Source organism: Triticum urartu, chromosome 5A (assembly GCF_056163025.1).
Source record: "Triticum urartu cultivar PI428250 chromosome 5A, HENAU_Tu73, whole genome shotgun sequence".
Classification (NCBI taxonomy): Eukaryota; Viridiplantae; Streptophyta; class Magnoliopsida; order Poales; family Poaceae; genus Triticum; species Triticum urartu.
This window is the reverse complement of record NC_141877.1, coordinates 342,411,174-342,426,821: the sequence shown is the minus strand read 5'-3', so window position 1 is coordinate 342,426,821 and position 15,648 is coordinate 342,411,174. Positions and strand designations below refer to the sequence as shown.

The window sequence follows — 15,648 nt, the reverse complement described above, 5'->3', positions numbered from 1 at the left end:
ACCAGCATGATTTTCTTCATGTTCTGGAATGACTTCTTCAGCAAATTCTTCAGTGGGTATGACATCCTCGGTAGCCTTGAACTTGATTGATTCGTCAGGAGACATTTCATCTAGCACAGGAGGTAGGTGCTCTCTTTTTGTGAGCCGTTAGTTTCATCGAACCGCACATCTACAGTTTCAACAACCTTGTGGTGATAGGTGTTGAAGACTCTGTAGGTGTGTGAGTCCTTTCTGTAACCAAGCATAAAACCCTCATGTGCTTTCGGTGCAAATTTAGAATTCTGATAAGGATCGATAATCCAACATTTAGCACTGAAGACTTTGAAATAACTCACATTGGGTTTCTTGTTAGTGAGGGGTTCATATGAGGACTTCTTGAAGAATTTGTGAAGATATGCCATGTTGATGATGTGGCACGCAGTATCAATAGCCTCAGGCCAGAAGTGACGAGGCGTCTTGTATTCATCAAGCATGGTGCGAGCCATCTCAACAAGAGTCCTGTTCTTGTGCTCCATGACGCCATTCTACTGAGGAGCGTATGGGGCAGATAACTCGTGAGTAATACCAAGTTCATCAAGATAGTCATCAAGACCAGTATTCTTGAACTCGGTCCCATTGTCACTCCGGATATGCTTGATCTTCATGCCAAAATTCGTCGAGGCCCTAGAGAAAAATTGTCTGAAGACTTCCTGCACTTCAGTTTTGTAAGTGATGATATGCACCCAGGTGTAACGAGAATAGGCATCAACAATAACAAAGCCATATAGAGATGTTGCATTTGTTAGTGTGGCATAATGAGTAGGGCCAAAGATATCCATCTGAAACAATTCAAAAGGATGAGTGGTAGTCATGATACTCTTTGAGGGGTGCTTGGACTTGGTCATCTTTCCAGCCTCACAAGCCCCGCAAATATGGTCTTTGAGGAATTTGACACCCTCGATGTCAATGACGTGCTTCTTCTTCGCGAGTGTATGTAAGTTCCTCATGCCAGCATGACCTAGTCATCAATGCCATAACCAGCCTTCTGAAGCTTTTGCAAGTAGACATGTGGCAGGCTGTGGTCCTGCAGAGAAATCTGGTCACCGCCTAGACGTTTTCTATCAGGGTGCGAAAGAGTCGAAAATCACTAGGACCTCCGACTACAAAGTTGTTGTTGATGTCATGCACATGCTGAACGACCGATCAGGCCAACTGTCGATGTCGTCGACGGTTGTCTGCCATCGCTTTCTCTCACACAATCATATTCTGCTCGAGTTGCACTAGACATGCCCGCTCAACCAAATTGGTCTCGTGCGCCACCTCCAAGGCTTTGTCAGCCGGTGAATACCTAGAAATTGGGGTGTTGTGTACGTGCTTAGCGGCCTCCCACTCCTCGCGAGTGAGTTTTCTACCACCACGTTGCCCGTTACTCATCGTAGCATTTCCGGCCGCGGGAGATGGGTCGACTGGTGGAGCGCCATGAAGATTAGACTATAGGGCTGGTGTGCCAGCCATGAAAACTTATGCTACAAAACCCTAGGACCCACAACTATCCTCCTCCCCGTAGATCAACTAGGACCAACTAGAACTAGAACTATATAGAACTAAAGAAGGCTCCAAAACTTCTATGTAGAAAAATTGCCCAGACCTCTAGTATATATAGGTTGGAGGGGAGCGGAGGGGAGGGAAGAAAGCATACATTAACTCTCTGCGACGAGAATGTTGTGAGATGTGTGTCCTACGCTCCACCAAACACTGTTTGGTCACGTCGATGGGATGACGAGAGTGTCGGCCCTTCCATTTTCATCGGCGATGAATAGGTCACGGACTCCGATGAGGATGAGTAAGGCATCAGAGGCGGCGAGGCATTTTCCCAAGTGGGTCGGTCTGTCTCTCGTGTTCTACTCTTCCTTGCCGGTGACCGCACCTTCACTTCGTTGGTCTTATCGCCGCCACTCATGAAGACGGTGAGATGAGCCGGTGATTGCCAGAAGGAAACAACAAGGACTTGAACAAATAGGACAGATCACATGATCAGATGATTTTCATACCAAATGAAATTCATCACAATTAGGACGATTTTCATTTAAAAAATGAGGACCGGACCTAAACCTAGCCTACGGTTTGTATGGATGACTGCCTTTTGTATTCATGTTCACGGACTGGTCTTTCTGGTCCGTGGACCGATGGAGTGTCCGGTTTGCAAATCACCATTGAAGATGTGGTGTCCGATGCGCGACCAACCACTGCAGCGCCACCCACCTGCACCTGCACTGCTGCGATCCTTCCCTGTGCCCCATCTTTGCTGCTGGGAGACTCCAATCGCCGGCCCATTCTCTCCTTCCCCGCCGGCTCTGCTGATGAGGTAGTCCTTCCCCGCCGGCTCCTTCCTCGCCGCCGACGCCTACAACTGCTGCTACCCCCGCCGCCGACGCCTACTGATGCTGCTTCGACCACCTGCAGCTGGTCTTTCTGCTTTGACAACACGAACTCGCCCCACCTCTAGCCGGCCTCCTTATCTCGCCTCTGCTGCTGCTAGGTACGTACTCCTGCAAAATTGGAAATGTTAATTTGGAAACAATCAATCAGGAAATGGCAAGATTTTGTTAATTTTGAAAACATTCAATCATGTTAATTATGGAAACATTCAATCAGGAAATGGCAAGATTTTGTTAATTTTGGAAACATTCAATCGTGTTAATTTTGTAAACACTCAACCATTTTAACTTCAGAAACATTCAATTAGACAAGGATTTTGGCAATTGGAATTATTACGGCGTAGATTATGGACTCTCACCTAATCATCATCTATGGTCCTCTGGCTGAATTGCACAGATGCTTCAAGACAAGCCTCTACAAAAAAGCAATAAGAGTTGATTACTATGTTTTGCATAGTCACCAAAATGTCACAAAAGGGATAGGCTAGAGTTTAGACCTCCCAGCCTTTTGCATGTTTTGTTGTTCAAGGGATGCACCAGGAGATATGCAATTTGCATAGTCACCAAAATGTCACAAAAGGGATAGGCTAGAGTTCAGACCTCCCAGCCTTTTGCATGTTTTGTTGTTCAAGGGATGCACGAGGAGATCTGCACCGGGATACTCTAACGGGCTATTGCAACTAAAATAGACACGGTTAAATTAAAATGAGACTACCTTATGTTAAATGTCTAGTCCTCTAGTGAAATTAACAGGAGTATTTGTTTAGATGGTAGATTGATTAAGTTAAATGTCTACTCCTCTGGTGGAACAGTTTTGAGCCACTAACCGAAAATGTTCAGGTTCTAAAAATGTTTAGGTTTCAATTTATTTGGATTATTTGAATTTATTTGGAATTATTTTAATTTGTTGAAATTATTTGAATTTATTTGCATTAATCTGAATAATTTAGTCAAAGCCTTTGAATCTATTTGAATCTCCAAATTTGGTCTATCAAGGCCTTAGATGACCTGACAGAGAATGACAATAAATCCATGGGCAGAAATAGGAGTATGAATTAATGGGAAGAAATCCATTTGGCATCCAACAGATTATGCAGATGCACCAAATGTTTACTACTCTCCTATAGAACAACTAAAGTTTCACCATATAAGAACAGTGCAAACAAAATAATGACACATAATTTGGAGAGCAAAAAAAGTGAACATTTCATGCTCTATATTGTTGACAGTATCCAAAATCATGTGTACTCCAAATTAAAAGTTCAGCAGATTACAACATGCATAAATTATCCTTGAATTTACATTAACTTACCCTACAGAAAAAGTGCATGAAGAAAAATAAAAGGCAAGGTGGAATGGCCTGATACCTCACCACCAATAGCAAACTTACTAGTACCATTAGAACTGAATGACAAACATCGTTGAGGCTCAATTGATTGGAAGGAAAGGGTTCCATTTCTAATATCGGAAGCCTGAATCCTGAAGAATGTCACAATATATTCTCAGTACATATTGGAAGGAAAGCATGTACAAAAACAACAATAAGAGGACAAAGCATGTACAAGAAAGTAGCCAGATGAGATAGTTTATTCCAAACCTCACCACCATATGTCATGTGGTTTTGATGCAGTGGCAACTACTCCAGCAAACACAATGTTTTGGCTCCAGGATTACATTCAGTTTGAAGTTCCTAATAAAAACAATCCTTAAACAGAACCAAACATATGCAGATTACTGTTTGGTGTTTATTTAACAGCTACTACATTTCATATTGCATCTGTTTCATAGCTGCTACCATAATTGTTCCAGATGAAACAAACCAGGACCGAATCAAACATTTGCTACTCACTTCAGTTAAGTTCAGTTAACACGGTATTGTTCACAAAAAGACAGTTAAACAATTTTAAGTCAACTTGTGAGAGATAGCATTCAGAACTTGTGAGAGAGATATAACGAATCAGCCTAAAAATTTCATACAAAACATGGAATCTATCAGGGTTCATGCTTCAATTTATGATTCGTTGGAGGAGTAGGGCAGTTCATAATTGTCAGGTCAACAACACCTCTTATTTTGCGATTTCTAGATGAGGTCACTCTAATATGAAAATCCCTCCTTCTTTACTTCCAGATCAACCGAGCATGTTGTCCTATTGATGACCACAAAATTCATACAAAGCTTGTTGCTGCCATAATTAAATAGTTGAATGAGATACCCCCTCCATTTCATAATGTAGTGCGCCCACGCTTTTGGAGATTTAACTTTGATCATAAATTTAATCAACATGGGTGACTGCGGCAGGAGAATGACAGATACCTTTGAATTCGTATTCGAAAGAAGTTTTCAAAGGTATAAATTTTCAGTAAAATGATTTATGTATTATTTGTCTAATTTATGGTCAAAATTGAATCTCGAAAAGTATAGGCGCACTACATTATGAAATGGAGGGAGTATTATACATCATAGGGCCTCAACGAAGGGCCTTCTAGGGCAGAACCACGAATAGCCTAACCAGCCACTGTATTTGCTGCCGCCTTCCATGTGCTCTTGCGGGTGAGGAATTTGTTCCAAAGCGTTCGACCCCAAATCAAACACAATAACCCATTGCTCACGCTTTCTTGTATCATGCTCCACAAAGTAGACACAATTTCTCCTAATGGTAGGGAAGTCCTCTGCAGGGAGCGCGAGGCTGTCACCCCGGCCCAAGAAGAGCCAGTAGTCATCGAGATCCGTCACCTTCTCCCCCCCGGAAGTCGAGGCGCTCAGCGGCCCAATCCGGATGGTGCACCTCTACAAGGATCACGGGCCCGGGGTGTCCTTGTCCACGATACACCATAACGAGCAACAGCTGGTTGTTGCATGCCACCACGTGTGGCACCAGATCCCCGGGTAAGCGGCGGCTTGGATACCACGTTCGCAGAGGAGCATAGAGGGAGATACACCGCAGACGCATGGGAGGATGCTGCTGGAGGTCAAAGATGTCGAGCCTCATGCTCATCATGTTGGACATGTAGAACCTGCCTTGGTGGAAGGCTGCGCCGTCGATCCGGCCTATAGGGTGCTCGGGCTGCATCGTCCAGGCTGCGTCTCCAGGGCGCCAAAAGAAGAGCGTGTGCCCAATCTGTGCGCCCGGGATTTTCTGGCTCGTGATCGCCATCCAGCCCGCCGGTGACGCGAGCGGGTCGCCGGAGAGGAATAACTGGGCAACGGTTATGAAAGGCGGTAGACGAATCTCGGCTTGGGAGAGGGGCTCACAAAGGATTAGCCTGGTGGGGGTACGCAAGTCGTCCATTAGGGCGAGCCAGCCACGGGGCGTGCCGCGGCGGTAGGGGAGCCCGGCCGGGGCTAGGGCCCGGGAGTGAATCCTTTTTCCACCGCGGAGCAGCCAGAAGGAGTGGTCGCATACATGGTTAACGGCACTAACAGGGTTACGGTGGCGGTCGTGGGCGGCGACGATCCACAGACAGCAGGCTGCGAGCGGGGCAGTGGACGCGCGCCAGTGGGAGCATACCTGGTGGATGTGGATTTGGTCTACGTCAGCCTGCAGACGGTCTGATACTTCCTGGATAAGCTCCGCCGGCAGGGAGGTCCGGCCGCCGCCGTGTCCTCTGCCTCCGCATGCCATTGCAACAACCGACCGAGCGAGTCGGGGTTTTCGCTAGTTGTTTTTGTCTATTTATTATTGATGATGACGAGGCGAGTCGGCTTCCCTCCACAACCGAGCCGAGTAAATAAACTAGTAAGTATATTGATTTTGTGAGAGATACTAGACAGAACAATTTTAAGTTCACACAAAATCAATAAAGAACTTGGTCCCACACATAAGGAATTTTCACTAAATTTGCATGTTGCCTCAGCATCTAAACATATTTAGCGCCCTACATATACGTTTTGTTGTCCGTCAACTCTGCCTCGGATAGAGTTGCTCTCTTAGGGCATCTCCAACGAGAGGCGCTAAGGACCGATGCTAGGAAAAAGTTCCAGGCCGATCGGCAGTTGCAACGCCAATTCCTGGTGTATTCTTGCGCTCGGTGCCAGGGCGACGCAAAACAAGGCAGCGATGCTAGCCCTTTTTCTTCTCACGAGATGAGACATAAATCACTATTTTCAGCGATACTTAGCGCTGGTGCTGAACGGCTAGTGTTGGAAACTTAGAATAGATAAGCGCTGGTGCTGAACGGCTGCCTTTTGCATTTTTTTTCTCTATTTATTTTTTTCTATCTAAGCGCCTGCGTAAGCGCTCACCACTGTAAATGCCCTTAGAGAATCTCCATCCATTTGGCCCCCAACGCACCCAGCAAGGGGTTTTGGCGTTAGCGCCGACGGTTTTTTCAGCCTGGGGCGATTGAGTACCCAGGCGCGCTCCCAGATTTCAGCCCCCAATCGCATAAAAATTCAAAGTTAACTTTCCCGCTATCAAAAAATGACACAGATCGGTGATCATCATATCACAGGGTCAGCAATCATCATGCCACAGGGTCGGCGATCGGACATAGCCAAAGTCCGGTGATCAAATGGGTAGGAACAAATAGACATGGAGCTCATCAAGCGGCAGGCTCCTCTGCCACAGGGCTGGCTGAGGTCGGTGTCGGCGTGGGCGCAGTTTCAGTGTTCGGGCTCGGCGTCGGCGTGGGCGTAGGGGCGGCGGTCGCCGTCGGTCCCGACATCTGGTTCAAGATAAGGCCGTGTCCGCCAGGTACCACGGCTTCACCTGCTCGTCCATCATCGACGTGTCTGTCCCCATCAAGAACGTCAGGTCGGTGTTCCTCTTCTTCGTGACGATGTTGGTCCTGAGAAGGTCGAGCTTGACGTCCTGCTTCCTCATCAACACCGACCACCTCGCATCGGATTTCTCCTCCCCCTTGGCGGCGTTGCTCTTGGCGTCGGCGATGCTGCTCGATCGACGATTGCAGCCGTTCGGCAGTGGGTACCGCGCCCCTCGCCGCCTTGGCTGGTTTGTTGCCATCAGGGCGCCCTTCTGTCGCCGCCGGGGCAGGCGTGTCCGGGTTGTAGGCGTCCTTCGCTTTGGCGAGAGCGCGCCGGCACTCCGTCCATTTCTCGCACGACTCGATCCTGGTGAACACATGAAGGAACTTTAACTCTCGATCGTCGTTGTCCTGGCGAAACAAGTTGAACATCCGAACCATCTGCACAGCCAAAGATAAATGTGTCGGCAAAGTACACGGCAAAGAACTGGGCCGGCGAACGAAGGCCATACCTGACCCTCGATGTCGGCGCCGCTTTCCGGGCGAGCCGCGACCTCCTTTTGAATCTCATGCCACTTGTTGCAGGTCGTCTGGATGGTCGCCCAGTGGTTCGCCATGGCCTTCTCGTCGCGGTCCATGTGGATGTTGGCGAAGTCGGGGTCGACCAACTTATGCTCGTCGAACGTTGTCTTGATCCTTCTCCAGTACGTGTCGGCATTCTGATTCGAGCTGGTGATCGGGTCGATGCTGATGGTCTTCCATGCTTCGGCGAGGCACTCGTCTTTCTTGAACGTCCACTTGACGCGAGGCTCGGCCGGCTTGGCGTTGGCCGCCCGCTTCTTCGGTCCTCCTCCTCGGCGTCGTCAAGCCCGTGCTCCATGTCGACGGCGACGTCCAGAATTTTGTCTTGCGTGCAGAACCCGAGGCTCGAAGCGGCGGCGACCAAGCCGGTCGTGATGATCTCGTCCATGTCGGTGTCGGTGCTGGTGAATGATGGCGCCGAGCCGTGTGCGAAGGGTAGGGCGCCACGACGCAGAGGCGACGCAGGCGAACCTGAGTAAGTCGGCGACGAGTAGTTGTACTGGGTGTTGAGGCCGGTGGCTATGGCGATGGAGGGAGTGCGCGGGTCGTGGTTAAAGCCGGAAGGGGACGCGCACGGCACCGTGCCATGCGGAAAGGTGATGTTGGGATTGAAGCCGCCATGCACATCGCCGTCGGCGTAACCAGACGAGGGCGCATGCCCCCACAGTAGTGGCAAGAAGTTGGCCGGCGACGCAACACTATCCTAGCTCCCTCACAGGACTTGTGGGACTGGACGGCCTGTTGATGAGGCGGAAGATTCACCATCCCCGCAGCCTCCTCCTGCTCCGTCGCCGCGTCACTGGCCTTCTTCATGATGAGCCTGTTCCCCCGATCAATGGTGACGGCCTCCCGACGGCCTTGCGTTCGACAAGCCGGGCGCCCTCGGCTTTGGCTGGACGAAATTGGTGGCTAAGCGAAGGGCCACATACTTCAACAGCATGGCATGTGGGTCTGAAAAGAGAATGGCAGGGGGGAAGGGGGGCGACACTCTAGGAAATGGAGGAAAAGAAAACGGCAGGAAATCGGCTGCTGTCGCCAACAAGGCCCACGCGCCTTTTAGCTTCAGCCAGCAGGTTCAGGTTGGGTTTGCCGGTTGTAATTTCGGCCCGAACCAACGATAAACAAGGATCTGGGGGCACAGCTGGGCCATTTTTACATCATCGGCGCTAAAAAAGGCGCCCAGAGGGCCTGTTGGGGGGCGAGTGGAGATGCTCTTACTCGTGAAAGATAAGATCATAGGCACAAACCAAACAGTGCTCAGAGAACCACAAACGAGAAAGCAAGATAAATTCAGTGACAAGATGACGACAACTTAAACAAAACAACCAATCCATGCAAATAAAAGCCAATCCATGGGAAGCCTAAAAGACTAATTCAACTAACGGCAAAAGCTAAGTCTCCAATAATAAACCAAGTCATTTTCAGTCTAGATAAGTTTGATATGGTGCAAAAATTGTCGCCGTAGAGCTTAGGAAGAGATGAGGCCGTCATTCAGCGAGAGCGAAGCCAGCTGCTGCTCAGGGGACTGGTTGGTGTGCTGCTGAGCGCTGCGGAGAACCTCCATGGCTTCAGCAACCTTGGCCTTGAGAGCGTCTGGCGACTCAAGCAGGTGAAGCACCTCAGTCTGGTCCATCTCCAGAAGCATGCCGGTCACCTTGGCAGCCTGGTCGTGCTCCAGCTGATCAACAAGAGGGTACAAGTTCTCGCCAAGCATCTGCAGCAACAAACAAAACAAGGTCAAGATCAACAAACACATCTTTCCTAACAAAAACAATGCAATACCTAGAGAGCCTCGTCCACGTACCATTCTTTGCGTCTCTGGGGGTGAATTGGCAAGTGCAGAAGCCAATGCCCCAATTGGAACTGGCTGTGACGCACCGGCATCTCTCATAGGCATCCCTCCCATCTCATATGGGGATGTCATCACACCCCCAACACCATGCATCGCAGGATCAGGCATGCCACGCCCGGTCGGATAGCGGTAACCACGACCACCACCCCTACCCATCATCTGCAATGTAGATAGATTTTAGAGCCTCCAAAACAAGACTGATTGTCGAATGGCTCAAAACCCACCTAGGAAAATATTGCATATGGAAGAGAAAAATAAAGCAATATCTGCAGGTTACCTGCTGCTGACCCATCTGCATGGATTGCTGCATTCCACCAGCACCAGCTCGCCTACCAGCTGGGCGTTGTGGTTGTTGTCCTTGCTGAACCATAGGCATCATAAAGTTTGGCATCGGAGCACCACCTGGCCTCATTCCCGGCATGAAAGGTTGCTGGAAGCCAAATCCAGGCTGCAAAAAGACCACACTTTGTCAATAAAGAATGATTGTACAAATATCATGCGTGATATTAAATCCAGAAATTCTAGATCTCCATGATGGAAAACCCAAAAGTGAATTGCGCTGTTTCCTGATGAAAACTTCGTTATACTAACAGAAGTATTTATGGCCAGGTTGCTGTATTTTACAACAAAATGATAAAAGTGCACCATGTAAAATGCCAAGAACAATGAGAAAATATTGGTAATGGCCTTTTGTGCTAAAGCAATGGTACAAGCTTGCTTGAGAAAATTTATATGCCTAACATAATAATGTTATGAGTGTAAGTTCAAATCTAGCAAGCTAACAACATAATAATGTTATAGACAATCAGAATTTTTTTGACTCAACTCACCTGTGGGTTAATAAACGCTGGTGGCTGGCCATAGAACATTTGCTGACCAACTGGAACACCAGGAGGTAACATTTGCATACGAGGACCAACAGTTTGAGCCATTGGAACAGGACGCATTTGTGAAAACTGTGCCTGCAACGAACAGCAGTTAGTGACAGAAAATTGAACTACAGCAGAAAAGCACCATGAATAACCAAATAAATTGCTCAGAAACCATGTGAGTGAAGTAAGTTTTCATAAAACACCACAATTCGAAGTGTTGACAGTCAAAACAGACTTTAAAATGCACATGATGGAACATTTAGCTGGTAATACTGAACTTAAGTATCATGAGAAAGTACTAGGTCCACAAATTGAATAATAAGTGCCATCAGATTGTCTAGGTGTTCATCTCAGTAGGTTTTGCTGAAAAACTAGGTGAGCAAATACTATACAAGCATATATATCAGGAACATCAATCATATAAAATACAATTTCACTCACAAAAGTTCTTACCTGCAGCCTAGCTTTCCTGTCTTCCTTGCGCTGTGCGAGTGCAACATAAAGTGGTTTATTGCCAACCATCTTGTTGTTCATTTCAGCAAGCTAACATGGGACATTGTAAGAAAGAATAAATAACTTTAGGAACCAAAAATAATGCACAAATTAGATCATACTTATTTACACAAGTACAGCTCAAGCTTACAGCTCGGGAAGCATCGTCAGCAGATTTAAAAGCGACAAATCCAGAACCTCTGCTAGCGCCGTTTGAATCACGCATAACCTGTGACAAAGAGTTTCAATTAGTAGCATATGTGGGAAGCATAGCATCATGTATAGATCAGCAGCTGAGAATTTAAACAAACCTTGCAGGAAGTAATAGTTCCGAAATCAGCAAAAAGTTCACGCAACTTTTCATCGTCAACAGTATCATCCAAGTTCTTCAGATACAAGTTGGTATTCTGATACTTATCCGCTGCCTCTTGAAGGTTCTTTTCAAACTTCTCTTTCAATTCCATCTCCCTTTCTGACTTTTTCTGCGCTCTTCCAACATACCATTCCTTGTCACTAAATTTCTTGCCATTCAAATCTTGAACAGCCAGAGCAGCTTCATCTGGACTTTCAAAATTCACAAATCCAAAACACTTGGATCTTCCATCCCCATCCCGCATTACAACAACACTTGTTATTGCTCCAAACTTCCCAAAGATTTCCTTCAAGTCATCTTCAGTGGTAGTCTCAGCTAGGTTCTTAACATAGACATTATTGAACTTGACATTGCCGGGAGAGTTATCTCTCTCCTGCTTACGAACGAAAGGCCCAACATACACCTTCTTGTCATTCATAAGCATCCCATTCAGTTTCTCGATAGCAGCATGAGCAGCCTCATCCCGCTCATACTGAACGAAGCCATAGCCCTTTGATTCCCCAGCAGGATCTGTTGCAACTTTACATGAAAGAATGTTTCCAAACACACAAAATGTGTCATACAAAGCTTTGTTGTCAATTGACTTGTCAAGATTCTGCAGAATATGGAAGGACAAGATAACAGGTTAGATAAATATAGTAGCGCCACAACAATAAGAGTCAATAATTGCATAACAAATATGTGCACGCACCTTAATAAATATATTTGCTGTGCCACTCTTGCGCAAGCTGGGGTCACGGTTAGAATACATTATCCTGATAGGCCGCCCATTGATAGGAGTGAAGTTGAGCATTTCAAGAGCCCGTGCAGCTGCAAGATATTTCAAAATCAGTATGAAACCACTAAAAGGCCTTGCAGATATACAACAAGAAAATATGCATGGAAGTGGTTCTATATATATATATCAAGGAGAGAGTGAACCATGGAAACATTTGATCAAATGTAGAAACTTCTCGAGGACAGCATCAGCTATTATTCCACAAACAGTTACCTAGCTTTAAATATCATCTTCGCAGGAGCAGAGCTACCAAACACAAGCATTCAGTAAACATAGTACAAGCTTAAATAAATGTATTTGTTACTTTAGTAAACTCAACCCAGGATTGTAGACACCACGTGTGTGGGATAAAACAGCAAAACCGCAAAAACAGTAGGATCAAAATCAACTATAGTCCTATTGGTCATATTCATAAACTACAGTCCAAACTTTCCAAACACGTGAGTAACAATTTTTGTACGCCGAATCAGTAACTACCTCAGAGGAAGACAAAATTGGCAAAGAAACCAGCCACCATGAACTAAAAGCCAAAACCACCATTCCAAAACCGCCTAAAAACCCTGGTGCAGCAACAAGACTTTGCCGCCGGCACCACTACATGCAGCAATCTCATCCTGCAGCTCCACCGCTCGCTCACACACTTTTCTCACTCTTCTTCCTCGCCCTTCACCATCCACCCTTTCTCCCTCACCCTTCATCCACAACCAGCCCTTCGCACTGCAGAGCCTTGTTCCAAGGACGAGGAACTAAAGAAACCTATATGCTGGCCACCAAGCTAGCACAGCACCTTATTTAACTTTTGATTCTATAATGTACGTACACTCCACAAATTTAGGTAAATAACCCCAGGATCGTGGACACCAACTAGCTGCGAGATCAGGATAAAATCCCAAAAGAGGAAAAGGAGAACATTTATACATAGTTCAGCAAAAAATATCCAAACTTCCAAATCAAGTGACACCGTGTTATAAGCTGTGAACCACCAACCGCCAAATCCCTAGCTGCCTCAGCCACCGCCTGAACTACCTAACAGAAACCACCAACGAACGCAACCGCATCGAAACAAAAACAAATCCGACAGCATCATGCAATGAGCGCGAAGAAGACTAATTCGACCGGTAACCTAGCAGTGCAAAAAGCGCTAATCGCCGACGTGGGGAACGGGGGAGGGCCGGCTCACCGTCAGCCGGGGTGTTGTAGTTGACGTAGGCGTATCCGAGCGACTTCCGCGAGGTGACGTCCCTGCAGACGCGCACGGAGACGACGCCGCCGATCTGGGCGAAGACGTCGAAGAGCTGCGCGTCCTGCACGCTCACGTCGAGGTCGCCCACGTAAAGCGATGTCGCCGGGAACGACGATGCCGCCGCCGCAGCCGCAGCGGCCGCCGCGGCCGGGGAGCCGCCCTCCGACGCCGAGCTCGCCCCCTGCGCCGCCATCACCGATCGAAAGGTAGATTTTTTTTCGTGATTTTGCGGATTTTTTTGAGGTATTTTTTGGTTTTAGGGTTTGATAAGAGTTGGGGGCCTGGCTCCCAACTGCGGCGTGGCGAGAGAGGAGAGGGAGGAGGCGGCGGCGGAGGGGGAAGAAGGCTATTTGTACCCCCGCGGCAAAACCCTGGTGGCGCCTGGCCGTTGGATGGGGAGCGGGCAGACTTGGACGGCCGTGATCGTGGCGGGGGTCGCGCGTGCACGTGTCCGGGGCCGACGGTATTCAGGGTTCGATGAGCTCAGCTTCGGATAAAATCCATGTCCTGTGTTTTGCAAATGTTTTTCTGAAATAATTTCGAAATGAAAGTATGTCGTTACGTGTAAACGATTTCACCCCCTCTGTGAGTCTAAAACGTCTTATATTTGTCTACAGAGACAAGAGATATGTTTGCAATCCAATCATTTGTTGCGACGTTAACCATGCTGCTTTTGTTTACAGCAAACTGCGGAGTAACTTCTCTTGCTTCTTCCCCGCATTACTCTTGGCTTCTAAAGTGAAATATTTATCCAAAGTATACTGTGAGTGAATTCAGTTACGACCATTAACAAAAAAAATGCCTGGAAGTATTTCTTTTAAGTACTTTAAGGCCTCCTTTGGTTTGCAGGAATTTCATAGGATAGGATTTTTATAGGAATTTTTCCTTTAGAGCCTTTTGGTTCATAGGAATAGATTCCTATTCCTACACAGGATTGGTTCCTATCCTCCACATTTCATAGAAAAATAAAAAAGAACCTAGACTCAATGGAAAAATTTCTTTGATGTCAATCAAATGACATCTCCTTTCCTATTCCTACTCATAGGATTTGACATACATGTCATCTCATTTCCTACAAAATTCCTATTCCTACGATAATCCTATCCTATGAACCAAAAGAGGCCTTACAGTTTTTATGATATTTGGTGACTCGTGCTCCTGTGAATATGGTTTGACATTGATTATAGAAAACAACAAAATCGAGATGACTTGACTAACGATATATTACGATATGGTTGTTTTGCATTGAATAGTTGAATTGGAGTTATTTCCTTTCTCAGTTTTCCATAATGTGTAAACATGATAATTTGTTCCGAGCAATTTGCCAACATGTGATTTCATCATGGCTGGACTTTAGACACAAAATGTTGATTATGAGTGTTTATTTAATCATGCTAGATTCATAAATTGCTTTTCGGAACTGTGAGCACAACGAAAGCCACCTCGTATCACATATATTGGTTATATAGATTCGTGAACCTATTGGCGTAGATGATTAAATGAAATCACTTACTACCTTAAGCAACAATAATATAAAAAAGTGTGTGACATAATCGAGTAAACTTCACGTCTTCGTGCCTCCATACATGGTATACCATGTCTTGCATATGCGAATATGGATCCTTTCACGCAGTGGCGGAGCTACTGGAAGATCTCGGGGGTGGGAGCGGCAAACAAAAAATATGCATCTTTGGGGGGGGGGGGCAAATGACTAAGAGCATCTCCAGCCATTCGGCCCCCCAGGGTGCCGAAAAAGAGCCGCCTGGGAGCGAACCGGCGCTAGGTTGACGCGTGGGGGTGACTCCATTCCCAGTTGTTGGCCCCCAGGTCACAGCCGATATCGCGCGAGCTCGGCGACATTTCGTCCAAATTTGTTCAAACTCGACTATCTAGCACGAACTCAGCGAAATTTCATTGAAATTTGTAAAAAAAAAAGATAAAACATGCAAACTACGCCTACTACTACGCCAAACTACGCCTAACCAGTGTGCCGCCGTCGCCATCTACATGCCGAGAAGCCTGTAGAAACGGGTGTAGTCGCCGCCGTCGTCGTCGTTGTCGCGCCCCGCCGGAGCCGCCACCGTCCCTGCTGCACCCCGGCCAGGGTCGCCGACGCGCGGTGGGGCGTTGGACGGCCCAACCTCGTCCTCCTCGTCGCTGTCGAGGCCGATGACGCTGCCCTCCTTGCATCCGCGGCGCCGGGCCTGGAGCTCCGCGTATGCCCGGCGCTGGCGGCGCACCTGCTCGCGGAGGTAGTCCTTCTTCGCCCATTTCAGGGCAGCCTCGTCGTTGGGGGCCACCATGTTGACGTGCTCCGGCTTCACGGGGAGCAGGC

General features: G+C 47.3%; 2 protein-coding genes and 1 pseudogene across 2 annotated transcripts; all 3 read right to left on the bottom strand.

Annotated features, from left to right (window-relative positions):
• Nucleotides 1-4,875: 4,875 nt before the first annotated feature.
• LOC147971325 (uncharacterized) lies at nt 4,876-6,685 on the bottom strand (annotated as a pseudogene).
• A 144-nt stretch (nt 6,686-6,829) lies between these two features.
• On the bottom strand, nt 6,830-7,759 carry LOC147971324 (uncharacterized). Its single transcript, XM_087526016.1, has 2 exons — nt 7,634-7,759; nt 6,830-7,562 (listed from the first exon to the last, which is right to left on the bottom strand). Exons 1-2 carry the CDS (start codon nt 7,757-7,759, stop codon nt 6,960-6,962), a joined length of 729 nt encoding a protein of 242 aa, XP_087382142.1. The 3' UTR covers nt 6,830-6,959.
• Nucleotides 7,760-8,992: 1,233 nt separating this feature from the next.
• Nucleotides 8,993-13,640, bottom strand: LOC125508868 (polyadenylate-binding protein 8). Its single transcript, XM_048673663.2, has 9 exons — nt 13,251-13,640; nt 11,984-12,102; nt 11,231-11,887; nt 11,071-11,148; nt 10,881-10,970; nt 10,386-10,517; nt 9,833-10,003; nt 9,508-9,714; nt 8,993-9,417 (listed from the first exon to the last, which is right to left on the bottom strand). The coding sequence occupies exons 1-9, from the start codon at nt 13,504-13,506 to the stop codon at nt 9,172-9,174; spliced, it is 1,956 nt and encodes a 651-aa protein (XP_048529620.2). The 5' UTR covers nt 13,507-13,640; the 3' UTR covers nt 8,993-9,171.
• Between the last annotated feature and the right edge of the window lie 2,008 nt (nt 13,641-15,648).

What these genes read in the sequence shown, in the direction of transcription:
- LOC125508868 (XM_048673663.2), bottom strand. Translation starts at nt 13,506, where the DNA reads ATGGCGGCGCAGGGGGCGAGCTCGGCGTCGGAGGGCGGCTCCCCGGCC. An exon ending in ACAGGAAAGCTAGGCTGCAG is followed by an intron (nt 10,518 to 10,880) that starts GTAAGAACTTTT and finishes TGTTCGTTGCAG; the next exon opens with GCACAGTTTTCACAAATGCG. An exon ending in CAGCGTTTATTAACCCACAG is followed by an intron (nt 10,004 to 10,385) that starts GTGAGTTGAGTC and finishes GTCTTTTTGCAG; the next exon opens with CCTGGATTTGGCTTCCAGCA.
- LOC147971324 (XM_087526016.1), bottom strand. Translation starts at nt 7,759, where the DNA reads ATGGACCGCGACGAGAAGGCCATGGCGAACCACTGGGCGACCATCCAG. An exon ending in GCGCCGACATCGAGGGTCAG is followed by an intron (nt 7,563 to 7,633) that starts GTATGGCCTTCG and finishes TTGGCTGTGCAG; the next exon opens with ATGGTTCGGATGTTCAACTT.